This window comes from Eptatretus burgeri, chromosome 2 (genome assembly GCF_056783735.1).
Source record: "Eptatretus burgeri isolate ZD-2024b chromosome 2, Ebu_testis_v1, whole genome shotgun sequence".
Classification (NCBI taxonomy): Eukaryota; Metazoa; Chordata; class Myxini; order Myxiniformes; family Myxinidae; genus Eptatretus; species Eptatretus burgeri.
The window spans coordinates 38,623,966-38,646,042 of NC_140962.1; the positions used below are offsets into that span (position 1 = coordinate 38,623,966).

A 22,077-nucleotide genomic window follows, 5' to 3' on the forward strand; every position below is an offset into this window, starting at 1 on the left:
GATCAGTCCTGAAGTATTAAAAAAAAAAATACTGCGATACGCAAATGTCGAAGCAGGTCAGACTTCACAACCCGCGAATACACGGGGTACGCGAATAGCAGGATCCGACTTCTGTATAGTGAGACCCCGACGTTTGCATATGTTCCTGAAAAATGCCATGAATGTCGGGGAATTGTTTCAAAGGGAAAAAGGGGGATAGGTTCCTGGCAGTTCATGATTCATAAGGAAATTTTTTTTTTACACGAATACACATGACAGTTTCATTAAAATGCTTACAAATAAAAAAACAACAGAAGGTACCGTTTCCAATTTTTATTTAAGATATGACAGAACTTTTGATGTAATGATCATGAGTTAAGAACCAGTGAACTCCTCTGAAGAGGATGCATGTGAGGGTGCTGATGAGTCGTGCACCAAAGGGTTGGGGGTGCTAAAGGGGACGCAGGTGAAGGTTATGGTCATCAGATGAAGGTTATGGTTAGCAGGTCAAGGCAGCAGGATGAGAGGAAACTGAAATCCAGGCCACGCTGCACATAAGTTGCCGTGCAGGGATTGTGAGTCGATGGAGGAGGGGTGGGTCATGTGACCATGGTTTGTGGGGGATGGTTTATATGCACGTAGAGGTGCAGTTGGTGGAGGGTGGTTTTAGAACTGGTTTATGCATGACTTGAGGTGGTTTATGCGTGGCTGGTGGGAGATAGTTTTTGCGCCCGCAAAACCACAAATATGTGAAGCCCAATGCTGAGAATGTAGAAGTAGGTCATATTTTATGAACTGCGAATATGTGGTGTCCGCAAATGTCGAATCCCGAATGTTGGGGTTTCACAGTACCGTATAGCACGATATATCAAAACATTATGGACGGATTCGGACAAAAATTGGTGGACACATTGGGTGTGTGACAAAAACAATCCGATTCGAGTTTGGTTAAGGTCTGGATGCAGACCAGCCTATCAGTGCGATACAAAACGCAAACTGTTCAGCATGGTGGAGGTACAGTGCCTTCAGAAAGTATTCACACCCCTTAACTTTTGTCACATTTTGTTGTATTACAGCCTGAATTTAAAATGGATTAAATTTTAATTTTTTATCATCGATCTACAAAAAATACCCCATAATGACAGTGAAAACATGTTTTTAGAAATTTCTTACAAATTTATTGAAACTGAAATGCAGAAATAACAAATTTACACAAGTGTGCAGCTGCCTGAGTCAATACTTTGTGGAAGTGCATTTGGCAGCGATTACAGCTTCGAGTCTTCTTGAGTATATCTGGATTTGTGGATTTTCCCCCATTCTTCCTCGCAGATTTGCTCAAGCTTTGTCAAGTTGAATGGGGAATGTCGGTGAATAGCAATCTTCAAGTCTTTCCACAGATTCTCAATGGGATTCAAGTCTGGGCTTTGGCTGGGCCACTCAAGAACTTTCATGTTCTTGTTCTGAAGAAATTCCAGTGTTGCTTTGGCTGCATGCTTGGGGTCATTGTCCTGTTCTAACGTAAATATTCGCCACAGTCTCAGATTGTTTGCACTAAAGCAGGTTCTCCTCAAGGATTTGCGTTTATTTGGCTCCATTCATTGTTCCCTCTGTCCTTTCAAGTCTCCCAGTCACTGCCGCTGAAAAGCATCCCCATATAATGCTGTCACCACCATGCTTCACGGTAAGGATGGTGTTAGATGGTTGATGAGCTATGCTCGGTTTCCACCAAACGGAGGGCTTTGCATTGAGGGCAAAGAGTTAAATTTCCATCTCAGACCAGAAAATATTTTGCATCATGCTCTCAGTCTTTCACGTGCCGTTTTGCAAACTTCAGGCATGCTGTCATGTGCCTTTTTCTCAGGAGCGGCTTCTGTCTGGCCACTCTCCTGTAAAACTTAGATTTGTGAAGTTCTGCAGACTGTTGTCCTTCCGGCAGGTTCTCCCATCTCAGCCAAGAAACTCTGTAGTTCTGTCAGAGTGGTCATTGGGTTTTTGGTCACATCCGTGACCAAGGTTCTTCTTGCCCCATTGCTCAGTTTGATCGGACGGCCAGCTCTAGGAAGAGTGTCGGTAGTTCCGTATTCTTTCCATTTCCTAATGATGGAAGACACTGTGCTCTTGGGAACTTTTAACACTTGAAATTGTTTTGTCCCCTTCCCCAGATCTATTCCTCCTCACAATTCTATCTTGGAATTCTACGGACATTTCCTTGGACTTCATGGTAGAGTTTCTGCTGACATGCACTGTCAACTGCGGGACCTTATGTAAAAGGTGCGTTTCTTTCTAAATCATGTCCAATCAATTGAATTGGCCACAGGTGGGACTCCAATCAAGTTGTGGAGACATCTCAAGGATGATAAAAGGAAATTGGATGCAAGCGACCTCAATATGGAGTGTCATGGCAAAGGGGTTGAATACTTAATGACTCGGGACATTTCAGCTTTTCACTTTTAATTAATTTGTAAAAATTCCTAAAAAAAGAAATTCCACTTTGACATTATGGGGTATTTTGTGCAGATCAGTGAAAAAAAAAATCTCAATTTAATCCATTTTTCATTCAGGCTGTAACACAAAATGCGAAGATGTCAAGGGGTCTGAATACTTTCTGAAGACACTGTATGCACTGGATGCGCTCTTCCAAGTGCCGTTCTCATTACCTCCACCACCGAAGGTGGATGGAAGTTATTTCTTCACCCTTGTCTCTTTATCTCTGTGAGCAGGATAGTTCAAAACGTTATGGATGGATTCGGACAAAATTTGGTGTGTGACAACAAATTGATTCGATTTTAGTGAAGATTCCGATCCGATAATTTTTTTTTCTTTTTAATGATTCTTAACCATTGAGTGATTGGCCCAAAAATGACATATAGCATGATATCTCAAAAGGCTCGACTGATTCGGAAGAAAAATTAAATTAACAGTCTGGGTGTTTGCCAGTAAGAAATTTATTCGATTTTGGTGAAGACCAAGATCTGGATATGAGAATTTTATAATTTTCTGTTTTAAGTGATTCTTAACCATTTGAAAGGTTAAAAAAGTTGTGTACGAATGATAACTTGGTGAATGAGTTGGGTGTGTGACAAGAACAAGCCGATTTGATTTTGGTGTTTGACAAGGACGAATGGTCCAGATGCAGATCCAAAACATAAACTGGGATACAAAACATAAACTGTTCAGCCTCGCGGAGGTATGCGCTCTACCAAGTGCCATTCTTGTTTCATAATGCTGTCGTTATTCATGACATGTCGAAATGTCCTTATCTAAAGTAACACTGCAAATGTACAGAAATGATCCACAATGTTTGGTCCGCACTATGTTATACCCTAACACACAACACAATATATTCGAAACTCTAGTTTCCTTTCATCAATATTTTATATCAAAAAAGTTTTCCAAATATCATGGCTACATCTGGTGTGCATTCATAAGCCTTCCTGTTTTCCCAAATCGCATGTTTTATGCACAAATCTGTCTCAATCATTTGTGTCAGTCACATGCAATTTCATGTGTTCTCTAATGCCAGCTGGCCATTTAAACGTTTTCTCACAAACAGAGCACTTGTAGGGACGCTCGCCAGAGTGAACCCTCATGTGTTGTCTGATACAAGTTGACCATCTGAATTCCTTCCCACAAATGGAGCATTTGTAAGGACGCTCACCTGTGTGTACTCTCATGTGTATTCGAAGTTCATTTGACTGTACAAACCCCTTATCACAGACAGAACATTTGTAGGGACGCTCACCCATGTGAATCATCATGTGAGTTCTTATACAATTTGATTGTGCGAAGGTTTTCCCACAAACAGAACACTTGTAAGGGCGCTCTCCCGTGTGCACCCGCATGTGGTCTTGAACATGGTACGACTTTTCGTACGCCTTTCCACAGACGGTGCACTTGTACGGCCGCTTGTTTTGATCTCCCGTATGCACCCTCATGTGTATCCGAAGTTCGTATGACTGTACGAAGTCCTTCTCACAGACGGTGCATTTGTAAGGTTTTTCCCCTGTGTGAACTCTCATGTGATTTTGCAAATGATGCAACTGTGCAAATGCTTTGCCACAGACGGAGCATTTAAAGGGCTTCTCCCCGGTGTGGACACGCATGTGTGCCTCCAGCTTGCTTTTGCAATGACAACTGTAAGGGCAGTGGCTGCATTTGTGCTTTTTATGACGAGAATCTTGAGGGTGTTTCTCCATGTGCAGTTTCAGAGTATCCTCATTTAAAAACGACTGTGAACATCTGGAGCAGGAGAACTGCCTGACATACAATGATGATCTCTCTGTAAAAATAAAAAATAAAAATTCATAACATGATAATGCAAACGTAATTAGTTACAAAGCAGCTTAAGAAAATGCAACTAAAAACTTAGAAAAGCTATTTTGTAACCAGCCACTCATTGATAAAATTGCTGACTACCTCTAAATGCAAGAGATAGTTGATGCAAAGAATATTTTGTCTGTGGTGACATTATATTCCAGGTGTAGGTGTAGGTGTGTGTTTTATACATCTTGAACACCCTAACTTAATGAGGCAGCAAGGCACAGACAGAGTCCCATCACAGCAAATGCTGCATGACCTGTTACCAACAAGTGTTGTCTATCGCACTAACACATCTGCCCTGCTGTTCACCAGTTAGGAGGTGGAATTGCAGTCAGGAATGATAAATTAAATGAAAGGAGCAACTCTGACATGGCATTAACGTCATGCACATAAATTATGCCAATGTATCTCCAAACTGGGATAGCGTCTGTGTGGCGCTCAGGTCTTTGAAGACCGAGATGATTTCACAATAAACAAATTCTCTGCTGTTTTTGTCACTTGTCACCAAAAAAAAAAAAAACTGTTGGCTTCACTTCTTACATCATGTATGATACAACAACATACACACAAGTTAAGATGACTTAACACCTCTTGTTACCTCCATCACTGAAGGTGGGTGGAGGTTGTTTTCACCTTTGTCTGTTGGAATATGTCCACAACTTTTTGAGATATCCTGTTCAGAGACAAGCAAAAATTTCTGGACAGGTTTGGTATGTGGTAAGGATGAATTTATTCGATTTTGGTGAAGATCCAGATCCGGATCCATAAACCATAATTTTTAAGTGATTCCTCACCAGTAAGAAATTAGGCCAAAAACTATATATGGCACGATATCTCAAAGTTGTGGACGTGTTTTGATAAAACTTCGTGGAATAGATAAGTATTTGGTGAGAATAATAAGCACATTCAATTTTGGTTAAGGTCCAGATCCAGTGGGATACAAAACAAACTGTTCAGCCTAGTGGACGTATATACTCGACAAAGTGGTGTTCTCGTTAACACCTGTAGTGGGTGAAAATTATTTTTTGTTGGGAAGTAAACATTAGGATGGGGTTTGATTATTATGATTGTATATAACGTAAACTAGAGAAGACCAGTCACATCAATATCTTCTTCTTCTTTCAGCTGCTCCCGTTAGGGGTCGCCACAGCGGATCATCCGTATGATCCGCATAGTTATTTGGCACATGTTTTACGCCGGATGCCCTTCCTGACGCAACCCTGGTCGCCTCTTACGACACAGGGATATGGTACACCTATTTTAACCGGGGTATACACCGGCCCAGTATACTGGTACTCATTTCGCTGACCTCGGAAGGATGACAGGCTGAGTAAACCCCCTGGTGTATTAATTCAGTGGCCCAACGGGTCTTGAACTCAGGACCTTTTGGATCCCAAGCCGCTGCCCGAACCACTGTGCCAACACCAGGCTCACCAGTCACATCAATATGCCTTCTCAAAACTAGAGTAAACCAAAAACCTTCTACTTAGGTTTTTCCTATATTAATGTTCACAATCAAATCTCATTAATCAATTTTCGTTTAATTCGAAGAGTTTATAGGAGCCAAATATTTTGCAACCTACAAGCCATAAGAGAACAAATGCAACCAATCTCCATTTTCACTTCCTGCTTTTCCAACACTATTAAAATGCATATTTTGTACAGAGTTAAAAAATAAATGAATAAATAAAACTGCTTTATAAAAATGTTAACAAACAAAATGGATGTTTGGATTATCCTCCTTATGCCATCGGGCCCATAAAGCTGCAGAAGCAGTTTCATGGGCTCGGTGGCACAATCCTGGATGGGTTACCACCCCGACACAAGATACTGGAATGGCTTATTTCCCAGAGCTCGTCTCATTTTACTCGACCTTGGAAGGATGACAGACTGAGTCAACCCACCTTGTGTTATTTTTTGGCACATCTGGGGCTTGAACTCAGGACCTTAAGATATTCAGCCAACCATCTTAATTTGTGAAGCTACCTCCAAGCTATTACCTAAACATACATTGCACAATAAATACAGAAAATCTTGAAAGTGTAATGTCACCAGAAACAAAGCAGTATGCAAGTGGTTGCAAAATCATGCTCACCAGCCACGGTATATGAAACAGCAGCACAGTCTGTGTCTGTATCATAATGTTCTCCCTCAATGGCATCATTCAAAGTTTCATCATAATTCGGAGAAACGTCATCTTGGAAAATTTCTGATTCTCCTGGGTTTACTTCATCTGCACACACACATCATATCGGCAAAACACAGAGAATAAAATAAATTCCCAAACCAATTTAAATGCAGTTAGTTTAGCGACCTCCAAGTGAAAGGTTTTTAAAGAAAGTCTGGATTTTTACATTTATCAAAAACCTTGTCTTGTTCATTGTAAGCACCTGCATTCTTAAACTTACCTTTTCCCTCCTTAGGAATACCTGTTTTTTGTATGTATATCTATATTATTTTATTAAACTTTTTAATATATATATATATATATATATATATATATATATATATATATATATATATACTAGCAGGGATACCCGTGCTCCGCACAGGAATCCCGTGGATGACGGCGGGTCTGAAGGAGTATATGTCACAGTTAATTGTAAAATTGTAGAGGCTGCCACACACACACACACACACACACACACACACACACACACACACACACACACACACACACACACACACACACACACACACACACACACACACACACACACACACACACACACACACACACACACACACACACACACACACACACACACACACACACACACACACACTTTTAATAGTGTGGATACAATATTCACAACATAGAAATAAAACCCGATCGTGTTTATATACCGCACAGCATTCAATAGCGAATGTAGTGAGCTTCATACTCAACGCGTGCACATGAGAGAATAGTAAACAACAACAACAACAACACAATACTATGGCAATTTGGAATCCGTGTCGTCGGCTATAACCCTTTTGCTTCCGGTTTTTGTCATGGGGAATGATGCGTCCCTGGAGATAAAGGCATCGTCGGAGACATGAAAGACCCAAATATCAGACATGGTGTATATTTCCTCTACTGATTTCAATAAAGATAACTCCCACATCATCAAAAAATAATTTTTAATCGTGATTTACATTATTTGATCGCTGATCCCGAATCCAGGCCGAAGTGACGTAAAAACGTTATACAGTAACAATAAAAATGGTTTTATAACCATGGTTATAACAATAATGAACAAAGAAAATGTTAATAAAATATGACTTACAGATTATTATTATATCATTATACGGTATAATACACAGACGGTCATTTTTGCAAGTGTGTCGAATGCATGTCATAATTCGGAAACCGGGAAGTCGGAAGTCATTGTCTTCAATTGACTGTAGCATTAATTTCTCATTCTCTAGCAAATTCCGTTGGCCCCATGTCAATCGGCTGAACTTGAAAAATTAACGTTACGCAATCAGGTGATGACGTCATAATTCGGAAACCGGAAGTCGGAAGTACAATTCTTTTACATCGGGACACTCCTGAGTACATGTTCTGTCAGCATGTGAAGTTTGGTGAGGATCAGTCCAGTACTTTTCGCATGCATAGGTCACAGAGAAACACACACACAGACAGACACACTTTCAAATATATATATATATATATATGTATATATATATATGTATATATATATGTATATGTATATGTATATATGTATATGTATATATATATGTATATATGTATATGTATATATATATGTATATATGTATATGTATAAATATATGTATATATGTATATATGTATATATATATATATATATATATGTATATTTATATATATATATATATATATGTATATATATATATATGTATATATATATTGTTGTGGTTGAGGAAATTCGCAAACCACCATTCAGGTCCTGTAGGTGAGATATCTCTGTAAGTACATGTGTAGTTAGCCCCAAACCCGTTGTTTAGAGGGAATAAATGTGATTCATTCGAGCTGCGACCCTTTAGATAGCCGTTTTTCTGTTCTGTCTTTATTTTGAACCAACCACGTCTCAACCGCCATCACACAACAACCACCAACCGCAACGCCGCTTCACAACAACGCCAACAGCCACGACCTTTACCGTCACGGCTCGCTCCCGTAAACATCGCATCACCGCCATTCCAAGCGTTGCCATGGCCATCACCGCCACTTTAGGCCCTCCACCACCTTCACCTCTCCTCCTTCTGCGGCCATTCCCGCGCCGCTTGTGAACGCCGAGCGTCAGGCTGTCCTGGCCTCGTGCGGGACGCGCGCTGAGCCGCGGGTACAAAGAGCGGCCTTTCCGAGGGGAAGTCGGATCAGGAATGATTCACGCCCACTTCCGATCTGTCCAATCATTAAGCACGGGCGATTTGGCCCCGCCTCCAGGCGCGTCGGAGTAGAATCGATATATGCAAATTCGAGGATCAGGGGAGGTTCACGCCCACTTTTCCTCCGTCCAATGGGCGAGCGTGGCTCCGCCCCCGAGTTCATCCTGATCCGGAAATTTGCATATGGTTTCTCCTGCCGTACTATAAAGCGCCGAGCGCGGGGTGAATTCAGTCAGTTTCTGTTTCGGGCTCGGGCGAGTTGGAGAGGTGTGGCGGCGGCGAAGTGTGGCAGCAGCAGTCAAGACGGGTCTGGAGGAGAGTCGGTCTGTTGGGGTTCGGAGTCTGTCGGGGAGCTGCAGAGAGGGGAAGCCGGGAACGCGGTCGAGGGCGCAGTGGAGTCGCTCGTCGCGGGACCCAAGCAAGCCAGCTATCCTCTTTCCCCAGAGCATCAACAACCCCCCCTGTTTCCCCCCGCGCTGAGATAGTGCAAAAAGGGGGCCCCGTTCCCACCCCATTCCAAGCAGTGCCAACGAAACCCGCGGAGGAGCGCGGAGTCGGGGCACCGCCGCGACATTTGCGGCTCATCACAAGACGGGTAGGCTCCACGCGGTCTCGGCCCACAGGCCCGTCTGCCCCCTTGTCGTTGAGGGTGGCCCTTTTCTTTTGCTTTTGAATATACGTGTTGTCGGCGCCGTCTGTAAAGTAAAACTGTGTAAGTGTTGCCGTGTGCTCGCGTAGTCGGTAATAGATCTGCATTGTTGTGTTCCTTTTGTTACATTTGCTTTTGGTGCATAATTGTTGTAATTGTATATGTGTGCTTTCCGTTTGCCGCGGAATAAATGTGCCTTATGTTGAACTGTTTTTCCCGTTTCGCTTCGTCTTTTCTTTAATTGAATCTCCATCTTACTTCACGTAAAGGGTTGGTAGTGGGCTAAATACGCCCGATAATTAATTGGAACCGTCGAGGTCGACGATATAACACCGCTCGGTTATCCCGATAGTACGGAACGGGTCGCTTAAAGTGGCCCGTGTCCGAAGTCGACCTGCGGCGAGGTGCGATCGCCCGGTCTACCCTCCGTGTGGGTACTTAGGTAGGTCGAATTTGGCGAACAACCCTATCCCACGCGGGGAGCCGGTTGGCACGATCGTGGTGAGGCCGAAAGGCCCACCCGTGACTAGTTCCCGGCATTAGTCCGAGAGGGTCATGACGGAATTGTCCGTCCGGTGGGCGACGTGCCGCGATTCGAGTTACGTGGCTGCTCGCACGCCGGCGGGCGCGAATTCGCAACAATATATATATATATATATATATATATATATATATATATATATATATATATATATATATATATATATATATATATATATATATATATATATATATACATATATATATATATACATATACACACACACAACAAACCCATTATTCGAGATTTTAGCTTATTCAAAGGCAACTTGAAGCCATTGTTCCTACCTAAAGGCATTGGGAAAGGCAGAATGGGGGATGAGGGGAGGGGGTAGATATCTTATTTAAGCTTAACATCATGAACATTTTCATCCCCAAAACGTTCTACTTACCGGGTTGAAATGGGGTGATATTGCTCCCATCCTCCAAGGAACTATGACACTGCTTTGTGTCATTGTACGCACTTTCCAACACCTCGTGGAATGGAGGAATATCCAGTGGATCTGTTTCACCTGCACAAAATTCAATCAGGGCACTAAGATATGTCATCAAGGGAGAGTAAAACCCAAACAATACAAAGATATTGGGTTACAGAGATATTGTCGTCATGTACTGCTGCAATTAATCTATTGTCACAAAACTGATTTTATTGAAACAGAGTGAAAATGCTAATCTGGCATTCAGCTCCCAGCAATGATGCAACTCGTGTACACACAACAAAATCAGTGTTATAGTGATTTAAATTCATACAAATCGCAAATGAAAAAAAAAATCTTTGTTAACCAATGAACAAGGTTATTGAGCAATTCTGCAACCTGGACGCCATTGTATTAATCTCACAAACAGATGAGTGAGCAAGAAGGAAGTGAGAAACGTGATCATCCATAACAACAGTTGCACATCATTTGAGCAGCCAAGGTCACACAACATTGAAAGGTAAAAATGTTCTGGTACTATATCATTGGTGTTACAGCACGACAGGCCTTGATGCATTGTATAAATCACAGCACCATGCTTCATGAATAAATTCCAAGTACTGGCAGAGTACCCGCCCAACGGGTGATCTTGTTTCAAGCATGCAACACGTTCTTCTGTCACATACCTTTATTTTGGTGGTGTATAGGCAACGGACAGCTGCCTCAATCACTTCCAAAAATAAAATAACCCGGGTTACGTGCATGAAGCAAAAACATACCTACTGCTTATAATTCAAAACACCTCACTGCACTGGAAAACGTGGGGACAGGAATACTGCACTGTAAATGGTGGAGACTTGTAATACCAGGGAAAACCTCGAGGCTGCGCTACACGATACACATTTACATGGAGAATTTGTGTCCCCACTCCCTCTCCCCTCACCCCCCAGACCAAAGATAAAACACCCCTATACATTAATTGGGGTGATGCTGATCATATGTAGCAAGTCTGGATGTAATCAGCCCAGAACTGTAGGAGGAGTAGCATGACAAACAAACCCACAAACACTGGTCTGTGAATTATAGTAAGGATTACACCAGTTATACAAACAAAATCGAGTATTATTAATGTCCCTGAAAAAAGTAAAAATTCAGTGAATAAGTCTCTGCAAGCAAAGGAACTCTTAGTCGATGAGTTTCCTGCCACCTAATTAATTCAAAGACGACATTCATTCTTTTTAACATCATAAGAAGTTAAAAAAAAACAATTCAAACCAAAAGGGCTCAAAATGCAGATTTCTCTAACATTTTGTTAACTTGCTTGGATCGTTCTGTAGAGATACTTGATTTAGAATAGAGTTGACAATTGAGGCTAAAAACAAACAATAAAAACATGTCAACACTTAAGTTTCCCATTATGAATGTGTGATTTTAGATTTACAATTAATCACAAATGGCAACCAAAGCATGTGTGTGCTGAATATGGGAAAAAATAAAAACTCCTTACAACAGCAAGCTCAATGTCTTCTAACTGTCACCATTGCCGATCTATGAAAATTTGCAGCGTCATGACTTCTCAACACCAAGTGTGGCAAAACATCCAGGTTGTCAATGTGAATGAACAGTATGCAGCATTTCCTCGAGCTTTTTCATTGCTTACGGTCAATTGTAACGAGGCTTACAAATTACTCATTTGGCTGAAACGATGCTGGAAACATAGCGCGATGGTTCATTTCTAGCGATTTAAAGAAAGTTACTATTATGCACCCACGATGAGCAGGACATCACAATAAATTGTGTCAAACAGTTGATCCATTACATCACAATTTTTATAAATCAGCTCCTCCATAAGCCTTAACTTTGTGTACAAAAAAATTAAACATGATGGGCCGAATTTATGAAAGGTTAAAAAGAGTTAAACGCATGTATAATTGCTAGTCATACGATGAACACCTGTGAAAAGTTAATCGCCTATCATGCGTGGAAGAAATTTCTAAATCATCCTGTACATTTGAACATTTATTTAACAAACAACATAAACGAATACATACAAACACATACATATGCGCATAGGAGTGATCGGAATACAGACTTGTTCCAGATCTCTGAAAAACATGATAAAGTTAAGTCCTTTATATGAAATCCAGTGAGACATAGGAGTTTTTTTTTTTATTTCCAAACGCTGGCGCCACAATTTGTCAGGTCTTGACATTCCCCAGGTGAAGTTTATCTTCAGCCTTCGTGCAGCCCCAGCTTGACCTGGTTGAATGGTTGTGACATATATTTCAAATCCAGATGTGTTGATCCTCTCCCGGCACCAAAAAAAAAAAAAACGCACAGAATGCTAGAATGACGTCAAACTTCAACTCTTTTTGGCATTTTGATAAATTTATATAGTATGTAGGTTAAAATTCGGTCTGCTTCTCCCAGACTGGGAAAATATATTATCTTGAAGTGATTAGAGCTTAGTGAATACATCTGGACATTTTCTTCGACCCACATTCCAACTTGTTGGTGCCTTTTATAAAAATCCCTTAGATAGATTTTAAATGATAGGCAATTCTTTCTTCCTGAATTCAGCTGACTTGAAAAGTCGGCCTACTCATCACATTTTTAAGTCAGGTCAACCTTTCCATACAAAGGAAAGATATGATTATGTTAATTAAATAGATACATGTTCAAGCACATAGAATCATATCATAATTGAGTACATTTTCTATTTCAGATTTAGTACATTTATTTTAATATCAAGTTTTATCAACATTTTATTATTGTTTTTATCACCCTCAAACCCATTATGCTAATTTCGCAGAAATTGCATCGACACATGAAAGTGTTTATCTAATGCACAATCAAAACGCGTTTAAATAACAGACACTTTTACACATTGGTGAGGGTCGGCCAAATTTAGGAAATGCGTTTAATTCTGAAACGCGTGTAGAATTGCTAATCGTGTGATGATCACCTGTTCAAAGTTAATCACCGATCTATCTGAGGAAGAGTGTTTACCTAATGCGATCCAATGATAAGTAGTTAAATAACAAAGGAACTTTTACCATGGTGGTGAAGACATGTTTAAGAGTGTGTTTAAGGTCTTGAAGCAAGATTAACACGGTGGCTTGTAATTTGTAGTTTGCATGGGACAGTGAATATGGATGCGTTAGAAAGTTAGAGTGCTTGAATTAGCTCAAGAGGTGGCAGAAGATGATGGGGCAGTTTGCTGACATGCATTGATAATCTCTGCGGATAGATGCAATCCTCTGTCAAAGTATGACTATATCAAATTTGTATCTTCCTCCTCAATGCAATCTGCAGTCTTCCTCTTTCTGGAACTCAGTCTTCCTCCTCAACAGCACTACAATAGAAAAATAAGTTAATGTATTTTTGAATACATATGTCAATATTTCAAAAGATTACAAAGAATGTGCATGGGTTTAAAAAGTAATTGTATTTTCATAATATGATTTATATTGATCGTAAAGAAAGAATATATAATTACCTTAAGTGAGAATCAGCTGTGCTGTTTATTGGAATCAGACAAATATCGTCAGTTTTTCAGACTACCAGCTGCTACCCAGAGCATCATCATCCACATCATTATGTGCTTGATCCAAGTCTCTAGCGATGATTTTCAATATCGCAACAATTTATTCGCCCAGTTCACCAGTCGCAGCCTCCCCATCTCCTGTTTTTTGCATGTCAAATTTCTTCTCAGAGCTAGTACCTTTGCCTTCATCTTCATCCTCCTCCAGAGTTCTTGGACGTCTCTGGCAGAGGATTTTCTGTGCTCTGGAAATGGGCTGCATTTTTTAAATATCTTCCCATGCGAGCTGCTTGTTCTTATTTGTGTCCACATCACTTCTCCTGTCTTGGATTGTTCCTTGGTGAACCTCGATTAAACCCATTATTTGCTCGAATGAATAATTGTCCCCTCTTTTATTTGCCAACATGCTGCTGCCATTTTAACACACAAACTAAAACTTGTCGTATAACCAGACCAATCAATGTGGGGTCATTGAGGTTAATTGCTTTGGTAACCTCCGATATAGTGTACTGAACAAAACAAATGATTAAACAGAATGAATCATAACTTTGCTGTGTATAACTAAAGGCTGTTTTGCAGATGTTAATCTCCCTTCATAAATATCTGTTTAAATGGGTAATTACCTGTGTGTGTACGATGATGGTTTTGTCAACGTTTTATAAGGGTTAGATGTGTTTGCAAGACATTCACGAAACGCATTCGTAAATTTGGCCCATATAAGGGTATGGAAGGAGTGGAAAAACGTCACCAGATCTGCTTGCATAATAAATAGATAGCCACTATTTTTATACTGCGTATAACCCAAACATAAAACATGATAGATGTTTCAATAATCATCATTGATCACTTCAATCCAGATTACCCAGAGTGGCATACGTGTGGGAACCATAGCTTGTATTGAGATTGTACACATTCACAGATTGTCTTTTCCATGATCAATAGTTGAATGGATGAGGAGGAGGAATGGATGGATCTCTCGAAGGAATAATTTCATTGGTTGCTGAATCTCGAGCAAGATTACGTAGTAGATCAAGCTACGATGGGGAGCAATGTGCTGAATCCCCTCCAACAATTGTCCGTGGTTATGCGACTCCATGCAAGTTCATAATTTCAATTGGATGCTTGAGATATGGGTGGGGTTTCACAGGAGAATCGGCTGTTTATACACGCATAGCTATTACGGATGTTTATCAACCTTCATAAATTGCTGTTTAAACGGGTAATTAGCTGTGTGAGTACAAATGTGTTTTGTCAGCGTTTAAGGGTTAAATAAAATAAAGATTGTAAAGGTCGTATGGAGAAATGAATTCCCGAATTTACCGCCGTTGAGGCAGTGTTTATTACACCACCCTATCTAACACGTTACGTTAGTTCTTCATGCCTGTTTTTGTCCTTTATGACATCCTTAAAAACAGTAAATTTCCTGTTTGGAATGATTTTCAATTTTGTTGGACTGCCAGGCAGACAGACAGAGTAAAAAAATATGATCTCACACTTCTCTGCACATGTGTGATTGGGACAAATTCAAAGCCTCAGTACGGTAAAACGTCAGGTTTGTTTACCGATCGATATTCCAATTCATGTTATAACATTCAATATAAATAAGTTTGTTCTTTGATCATAAACTGATGTTTACAGACAAATGGACATGAACCAATTGCTTAACCCCACTTCTTGTTCTGTGTGTGTGGGGTAATTACCATTCAGATGCCAGTGAGCCATCACATAATGGGCAAACGGCACTCGAGCACCACCTCCTCTCGAGGATGCCCCCTCTGAAGCAAAAAATACAGGCCTTTAATGATAATGTGACATCAGTGACAAGGCCTGAGGGGGGCAAGGCCAATCCGTGAGCGTGTTACGGGCTACTGGGTGTCACAAGTAAGACAAGGTCACTCCTCCACACGAGGATGTCTCCTTTGAGATTTCATTTGGATATTCACTTTCACTGTTGTGGAGCCATAAATGTGTCCCACGACAGTGAAAAGTTTAATCAGCACGTGCTATTGCCATCCTGTGAAAGGGTGAAATGCGAACCAAAGGGATTTAATAAAAGCAGTCGGGCAACAGATCATGCAAATTACAACTCTGACTTCAAAATACCGTCACCGAATGGGAAAATGACACTCAAGCACTGTCTCTCTTCTTTGGTAGCACTTTACAGCAAAGACATAACTTTCAATGACCCGTCACTTCAATGCTGTGCCCTCATTCAGGATTGTATGCATTAAAACCCTTTTGTTGTTTGTCTTTGCCACAGGAGTGGTGTTTATGTGATCAAAATCTGTGTGGTAATGGCCATTATGTGACAAATGTCGACACAACAGCGAATGGGTGAACACCATTCCTATTATATTTCATCATCCTGGCTCTGAAAGTGAATCACCCCGATGCATCCTCATGGTGTGTGGTGAATGCATGACGTAGACTTGCCTTGGAACTCTCCGTAAAAGCTGTCGGCTGGTAGTTTATGTACACCCACACTCTCCAGAGCAGGATATGGCAGCTGTTTTAGCTCAATTTTCAAATTTAAAAACATCAATTATACCTTTTGTAGGTTTGAAAAAAACAAAAAAACCTGTGGTTAATCAACAGTCAACAAGAGCAGTGTATTTTTTTTTCATTCAAAACCTTCCATAGATCTACCATTTTAGATCCATGATCCGTGTGAGTATGAAAACGGTGCTTTCTCATTTTGTTGCTGACTGTGTGAAACATGCGCACGGACGCTTTTCTCACGACGAACGTTCTGCTGATTGGACATTTCTAGCCAATCAAACTGTACAGCACAGGTTGGACCTGATGACGTTTGGTAAATAAACCTATTCATTCAACAGATACAAACTCACAGGTTTCAAGCTTTGAGAGTGGTACCCCATCTTGAAATGTGGAAACAGTTTTTCTTGTGATTAGTGAGGTTCACATCCTTGTCATATCTAATGGCAAGGTCTGTTGCATAATAAAAATGTGTATCGTGTAGCGCCACCTCCAGGTGAGGGAGGGTATTACAAGTCTCCACCATTTATGCTATTTACATTACAGTGTTTCTGTCCCCACGTTTTCGTGTACAGTGAGGTGTTTTTAATCATAAGCAGTAGGTACGTTTTTACTTTAAGCATCAAACCCAGGTTGTTTTTTGCCTATATAGAGTTAAAGGTATGCATCAGAAGAATGTGTTGCATGCTGTGATGATGTCACCCTTGGGTATATGGCTCCGGGTACTGCCTATTGCTCCGGAGGTCCTGATTGACGTTCTCGGGAGACCAATACGTACCCCGTGTGCGATCGCACTGTATCAGCAGTCAGATGTGACCGAGCGAAGTTAACATCCTAATTCTGATGCCAATTCACACACCCCACTCTTCAACACACAGTATCATATGCAAAGGTTTTATTCAGGACACGAAAAACAGGGTATACCACCAAGCAATGAATAGACCATGTTACAAAAAAAAGAAAAATGTAATAAAATATATTCAGCGAAAATAATTAAGATATTAAAGGACAGACAGGCACCAAGACAAAATGGACAAGACACAATTCCATAGCCCACCAGGTATCCTGAGCTAATCCAAAGAGGGGAGGGTGGGGGGGGAGCAAAGTAACAAAATAATATTTGCCAAGATATAACGAAAATAATGTGTAAAGGAGAGAAGGTGGGGGAGAAGAAGAAGAAGAATTCAGGCCTGTTTGAGTTGAGGTTCCAACGGTCTCGTCCCGGCCACAAGGCTGACACTTCACCGCCACCCCCCCCCCTCTCTGGAAGGGTTCTCAAACTTCGCCAACGAACGAACCGGAGCAATTCCTGCAACACCTTGAAGCCACATGTTTCTTCAGGTCAGCTCAGCTCAGAGGACACTCAGGAGGAAGAAATGCTTCTGCTCCCCCCTCCGACCCTGTCCCAACGAGGCTCTCCACTGCCTCAGTGTCTTCAACACAGACGGTGCCTCCAAAAGGCGACTCTCGGAGGGATCACTCCAATCCTCAACGAGGTCTTACAGGCCAGGTCTCTCATCACACAGGCCAGACGCGCGTCCTCTGTTCATTTCTCACCTTTTTCTCTCTCACTCCACGCACTCGCCTTTCCGCCCGCCGCTACGGCTCTCACTTCCTCTTCTTTCCTTTCTTCAAAATCCACACAGCACCGCTGCATGAGATAATGTGGAGGCCTCGAAAAGAGAATAGAAAGAGAAGGGGAAGGATGGTCCTGCAGCAGAAGGATCGAAAGCAAAACAAAAAAATAAATAAAGGAAGAAAGAAACCCATCTGGAGAGCCACAGCAATCTCGGTAAAGCCAATGCAATACCCTCCCCGCCACCCCATGAAAGTAACAATGCTTGGAACAAGATCACCCGTAGGGCGGGTACTCTGCTAATAATAATAATAGCTCCCTTTACAAGGAACTTCAATGCAAAAGGGGGCCCATCAAAGCCTGAACTATTATTACCAACTTATGGTTGTTTGTCACTGCTCTATTGCTTTGAAATGCCGAGTGTCATGCAAGGAAGCAGTACATACCATTTTGAAAGTCTATGAGATGACTTGGCCAGGATTTGAACCACTGACCTCCCAGACTCAGAGCTGGTGAACTGGATGCTTGAACCATTAGGCCACCAAAGCCGGTGAACACCCCTTGTTTGACGACTATGAACCATTGGACGTAATTAATTGAAAACTGCTTGTACTGGGAGTATGCTCAGGGGGTTTTAGGTGGTAAACATTTTTTTTCAAAGTTCGGGGCTCGGGGGAAAATACATATTATTTCCATCATGTAGTGCCACCTGGTGGGAGTGAATATTACAAACCTAAATGAAATACGTCACTGCAAACATCATGGAATTGGGGGAAATTAAACTGTCCTAAAAGTACTGGTTATTTACAAGTGTAAAAACTAGAAGATGCACTTTTTGAGGAATATCACAGAATGCCACTTGCAACCGATCAGAAATTGGTAGAGTGAAGACTATGGCACGCCATCACAAATCCCCACACTTCCCACCTCAAGCAAAATTGAAGTTCGAGTTCAGATCGCGCACCGCACTCACGTAACCAAGAACAGGCATACACACACACCCCACGGAGTCATTTGTTCCCATTTCTACCACGTCCATGTGTGCTGTCTTCACACCTCTTCACTTGCAGAAACTATAGACTATTAATATCTTGGCGGAACTATAATAGTATATTTGTATTAATATTTTGTAATGTTAGCAAATCTCCCAAAATGGAAATGGCAAACTGCGTATGTAATTACCGAAAAAAAGCCCCCCTGTGGTTATGTGGCAAAAGCAGGTTATGAAGCACGGCGTTTCACTCAATGAATTTACACTTTCCGCACATTCCATAATTTTTTTCTTCACTCAATTATAATCGTCTGAACAGTAGAAAAAGTCAATTTTAATGCTTTGCTTAAATAAATACACTAAGTTATAAAAATCGCTAATTTGTTTTAATTTTCGGATTTCAGTCCATTTTTCGATACTTATTTTGTTCCCCAGATCCGATTCTCAAATCCGACATAATATTTCGATTATATACTTCAATTAGTCCGTGACAGTAGATCGGGCTTCCAAATTGAGGCACGTTTGAAGATGTCGAGCCAAATGGCGAAAAAGGACCCCATCGAGGGTGAGCAAGAACTCCGAGGGTTATCCAAGGATGATCCTGGATAAAGGATATAATTCAATAAGCGTTAATTATCTTCAAAAGGGGTGTTTTAATTAACCCAAACACCCAATTTTCATTCTTGCACTTCCTTGGAGTTTTTTTAGTTTGCTTGCAAAGGTTCAGGCTGATAGGTTTTATGGTTTTGGAGGAGACACAGACACACACTGCCTTTTATTAGTATCGACAATTCATTTTTATTACAATTGACGATGATGTATTTATTACAATTCATATTTATTCCAACTGATGGTTTCAATGGATGTTTCCAATTATTACAATTCATAATGTATTTTTTATAATTGATATTGTTTATAATTTATGTATTTATTGCAGTTGACTTGCCATATATAAAAGAGACTGAGTAAATTTATTTTGCCTTTCCTCAAATACCGTAATACGTTTCTCTTGGAGTTTTTGCTACAAATATCACCGATGCCCAACAGCAAGTGCCTTTGGTTGGTTCAGTGTTAATGTGACCAGAGAGCAGCGGCATCAGAATAGTCACACCAGCAAGCTCGTCGATCAGATTAATTATGCAAACTCATTGAGCTGCTTCAACCCAAGCAAGACCTGCAGAGAAGGAGGCTACAACCATTTTTACGACACATATTCTGACCACTCTCATTGACAGATCCATTTTTCTCTTATATATGTAATATATATATATATATATATATATATATATATATATAATATAAATATATATATAATATAAATATAATATATAAAAAATATATGTACAAAATATATACAGTAATCCCCTGCTATATCGCGGTTCATCGTGGGTTTTCCCTTGGAACCTAACTAATTTTTATATCACGGTAATAATATAAATATAATATAATATATATATGTATATATATATATGTATATATATATATATATATATATACATACATATATATACATACAGTAATCCCCCGCTATATCGTGGTTCACCTATCGCGCCCCTGGTTCATCGCGGGTTTTCCCTTGGAACCTAACTAATTTTTATATCGCGGTAATAATGTATAAAATATTAATTATTTAAGCAATAAATTATAACGTGTGGCGCTCGACCAGTCACACAACGCACGAGACAAAGTTTCGCTTGTGAACTTCGAATACTTTCTACGTTTTTTCTCCAAGCCCTACGATGCCGCCCAAACGCCCTGCACCTTCTAAGGCTTCTGGCAAGGAACCAAAGCGCCAGAGGAAGGTCCTGACGCTCCAGGAGAAGGTTAAGGTGCTCAATATATGCTTCGGGAAGGAAAAAGGTTTGCTGCGGTTGGACGAGCACTGCCAAACCGACCAGACCAGACGAGTCAATCTCCGGCACCTCGAACCCGATCACTGCCAAGGCGACCAGACCAGACGAGTCGATTTTTTGGGGGGAGGCGTCCATTCATCGTGGATTTTCACTTCTCGCGGGGGGGGGGGGGTTTGGAACGTAACCCCCACGATAAACGGGAGATGACTGTACATAAAATATATATATATATATAAAATATATGTAATATATAATTATGTATAATATATATATATATATATATATATATCTATATCGAGTGCAGCCTGTGGCTGCTGGTTGCATCATTGGTTGGGACACGGCTATGCCGCTGATGCAGTGTCCCCCTTACCAGTACACTGGTGCTCATTTTGCCGACCTTGGAAGGATGAACAGGCTGAGTCAACCTCCTGGTGTATTTTTGATTCAGCGGCCAACGGGGCTTGAACTTAGGCACCACCCAAGCCACCACCCTAACTACAAAGCCAACACCAGGCTTAAATATATATATGTATAAAATATATATGTATATATATATATATAAAATATTGTTGCGGGCCAGGGGTCTGGCGGAAAACGACCACTAGGTAGGGGGAGACTTTGTCGATTCCCACCAGACTCCCCGAATTATATGCCGTCTCTCACGGATAATTGCGTGACGCGGCGGGTCGCTTAACCGACCGTAAACGCAAATACCTCAACCGCGTGGAGTAGGGTCCTCTTGTCTAGAATCAAGTTACCTAATTAACCACGCGGTTTTGACTACCGGGGAACCACGCCCTTGGTACGCCTTGCCCGAACCGGATCACTCTACCAACTGCCGACTACCTTTCCAGATCGGATGCAGCCGAGCGGCGCTGCCAAGGACGTACCGGCTAGAAGGAACGGACCGTTGGGAATAAAGACCCGGCTAAACCTGGATTCAACCATGCTGGACAAATGAGGGAAAAGACAAAGTCAAGCTGGGAACATTTCTACAACAATTATTTATTTACAGCAAGTGAGGAAAAGCATGTGGCACAACAAAGGTTTATTGGGTATGTAACGCAGGGAAAGAAGAGAGGGGTGTGGGGGGTGCGACAATAATACAAGCAACTTACTAAGCCGACACAGTGCAGACTTGACGCAAGATTATTCACAGTAACAACAATGAAAGATCTTCCACAGGCTTACTCAACAGACAGGTGCCAGCACACTCAGACACAAACACAGAAAAAGAAACCCCAATGAAGAAAAGGACTTTTGAAGCCAGGCAGGGAGGGGGTTGAGGTTATAGTTCTCGGTACCTGGGTGTTTCGGGGGAGGGATGCTCTGTGGTGCAGCACCAGACAATAGCCACGTC

At 41.1% G+C, this 22,077-nt stretch overlaps 1 protein-coding gene across 2 annotated transcripts in view; it reads right to left on the minus strand.

The window, feature by feature from the left end:
- Positions 1 to 297: 297 nt before the first annotated feature.
- The window catches only part of LOC147031842 (uncharacterized), a 22,778-nt gene continuing 998 nt past the window's right edge, over positions 298 to 22,077 (minus strand). The window contains exons 2-5 of one of the 2 annotated variants that reach the window (XM_085853220.1): positions 15,502 to 15,576; positions 10,234 to 10,353; positions 6,395 to 6,532; positions 298 to 4,258 (exon numbers count right to left, since the gene is read on the minus strand). In XM_085853220.1, the coding sequence (XP_085709346.1) occupies positions 3,453 to 4,258; positions 6,395 to 6,532; positions 10,234 to 10,353; positions 15,502 to 15,576 (1,139 nt within the window). In that variant the 3' untranslated portion in view covers positions 298 to 3,452. The remainder of the gene's footprint in view (positions 4,259 to 6,394; positions 6,533 to 10,233; positions 10,354 to 15,501; positions 15,577 to 22,077) is intronic. The other variant, XM_085853229.1, reaches the window with a different exon arrangement.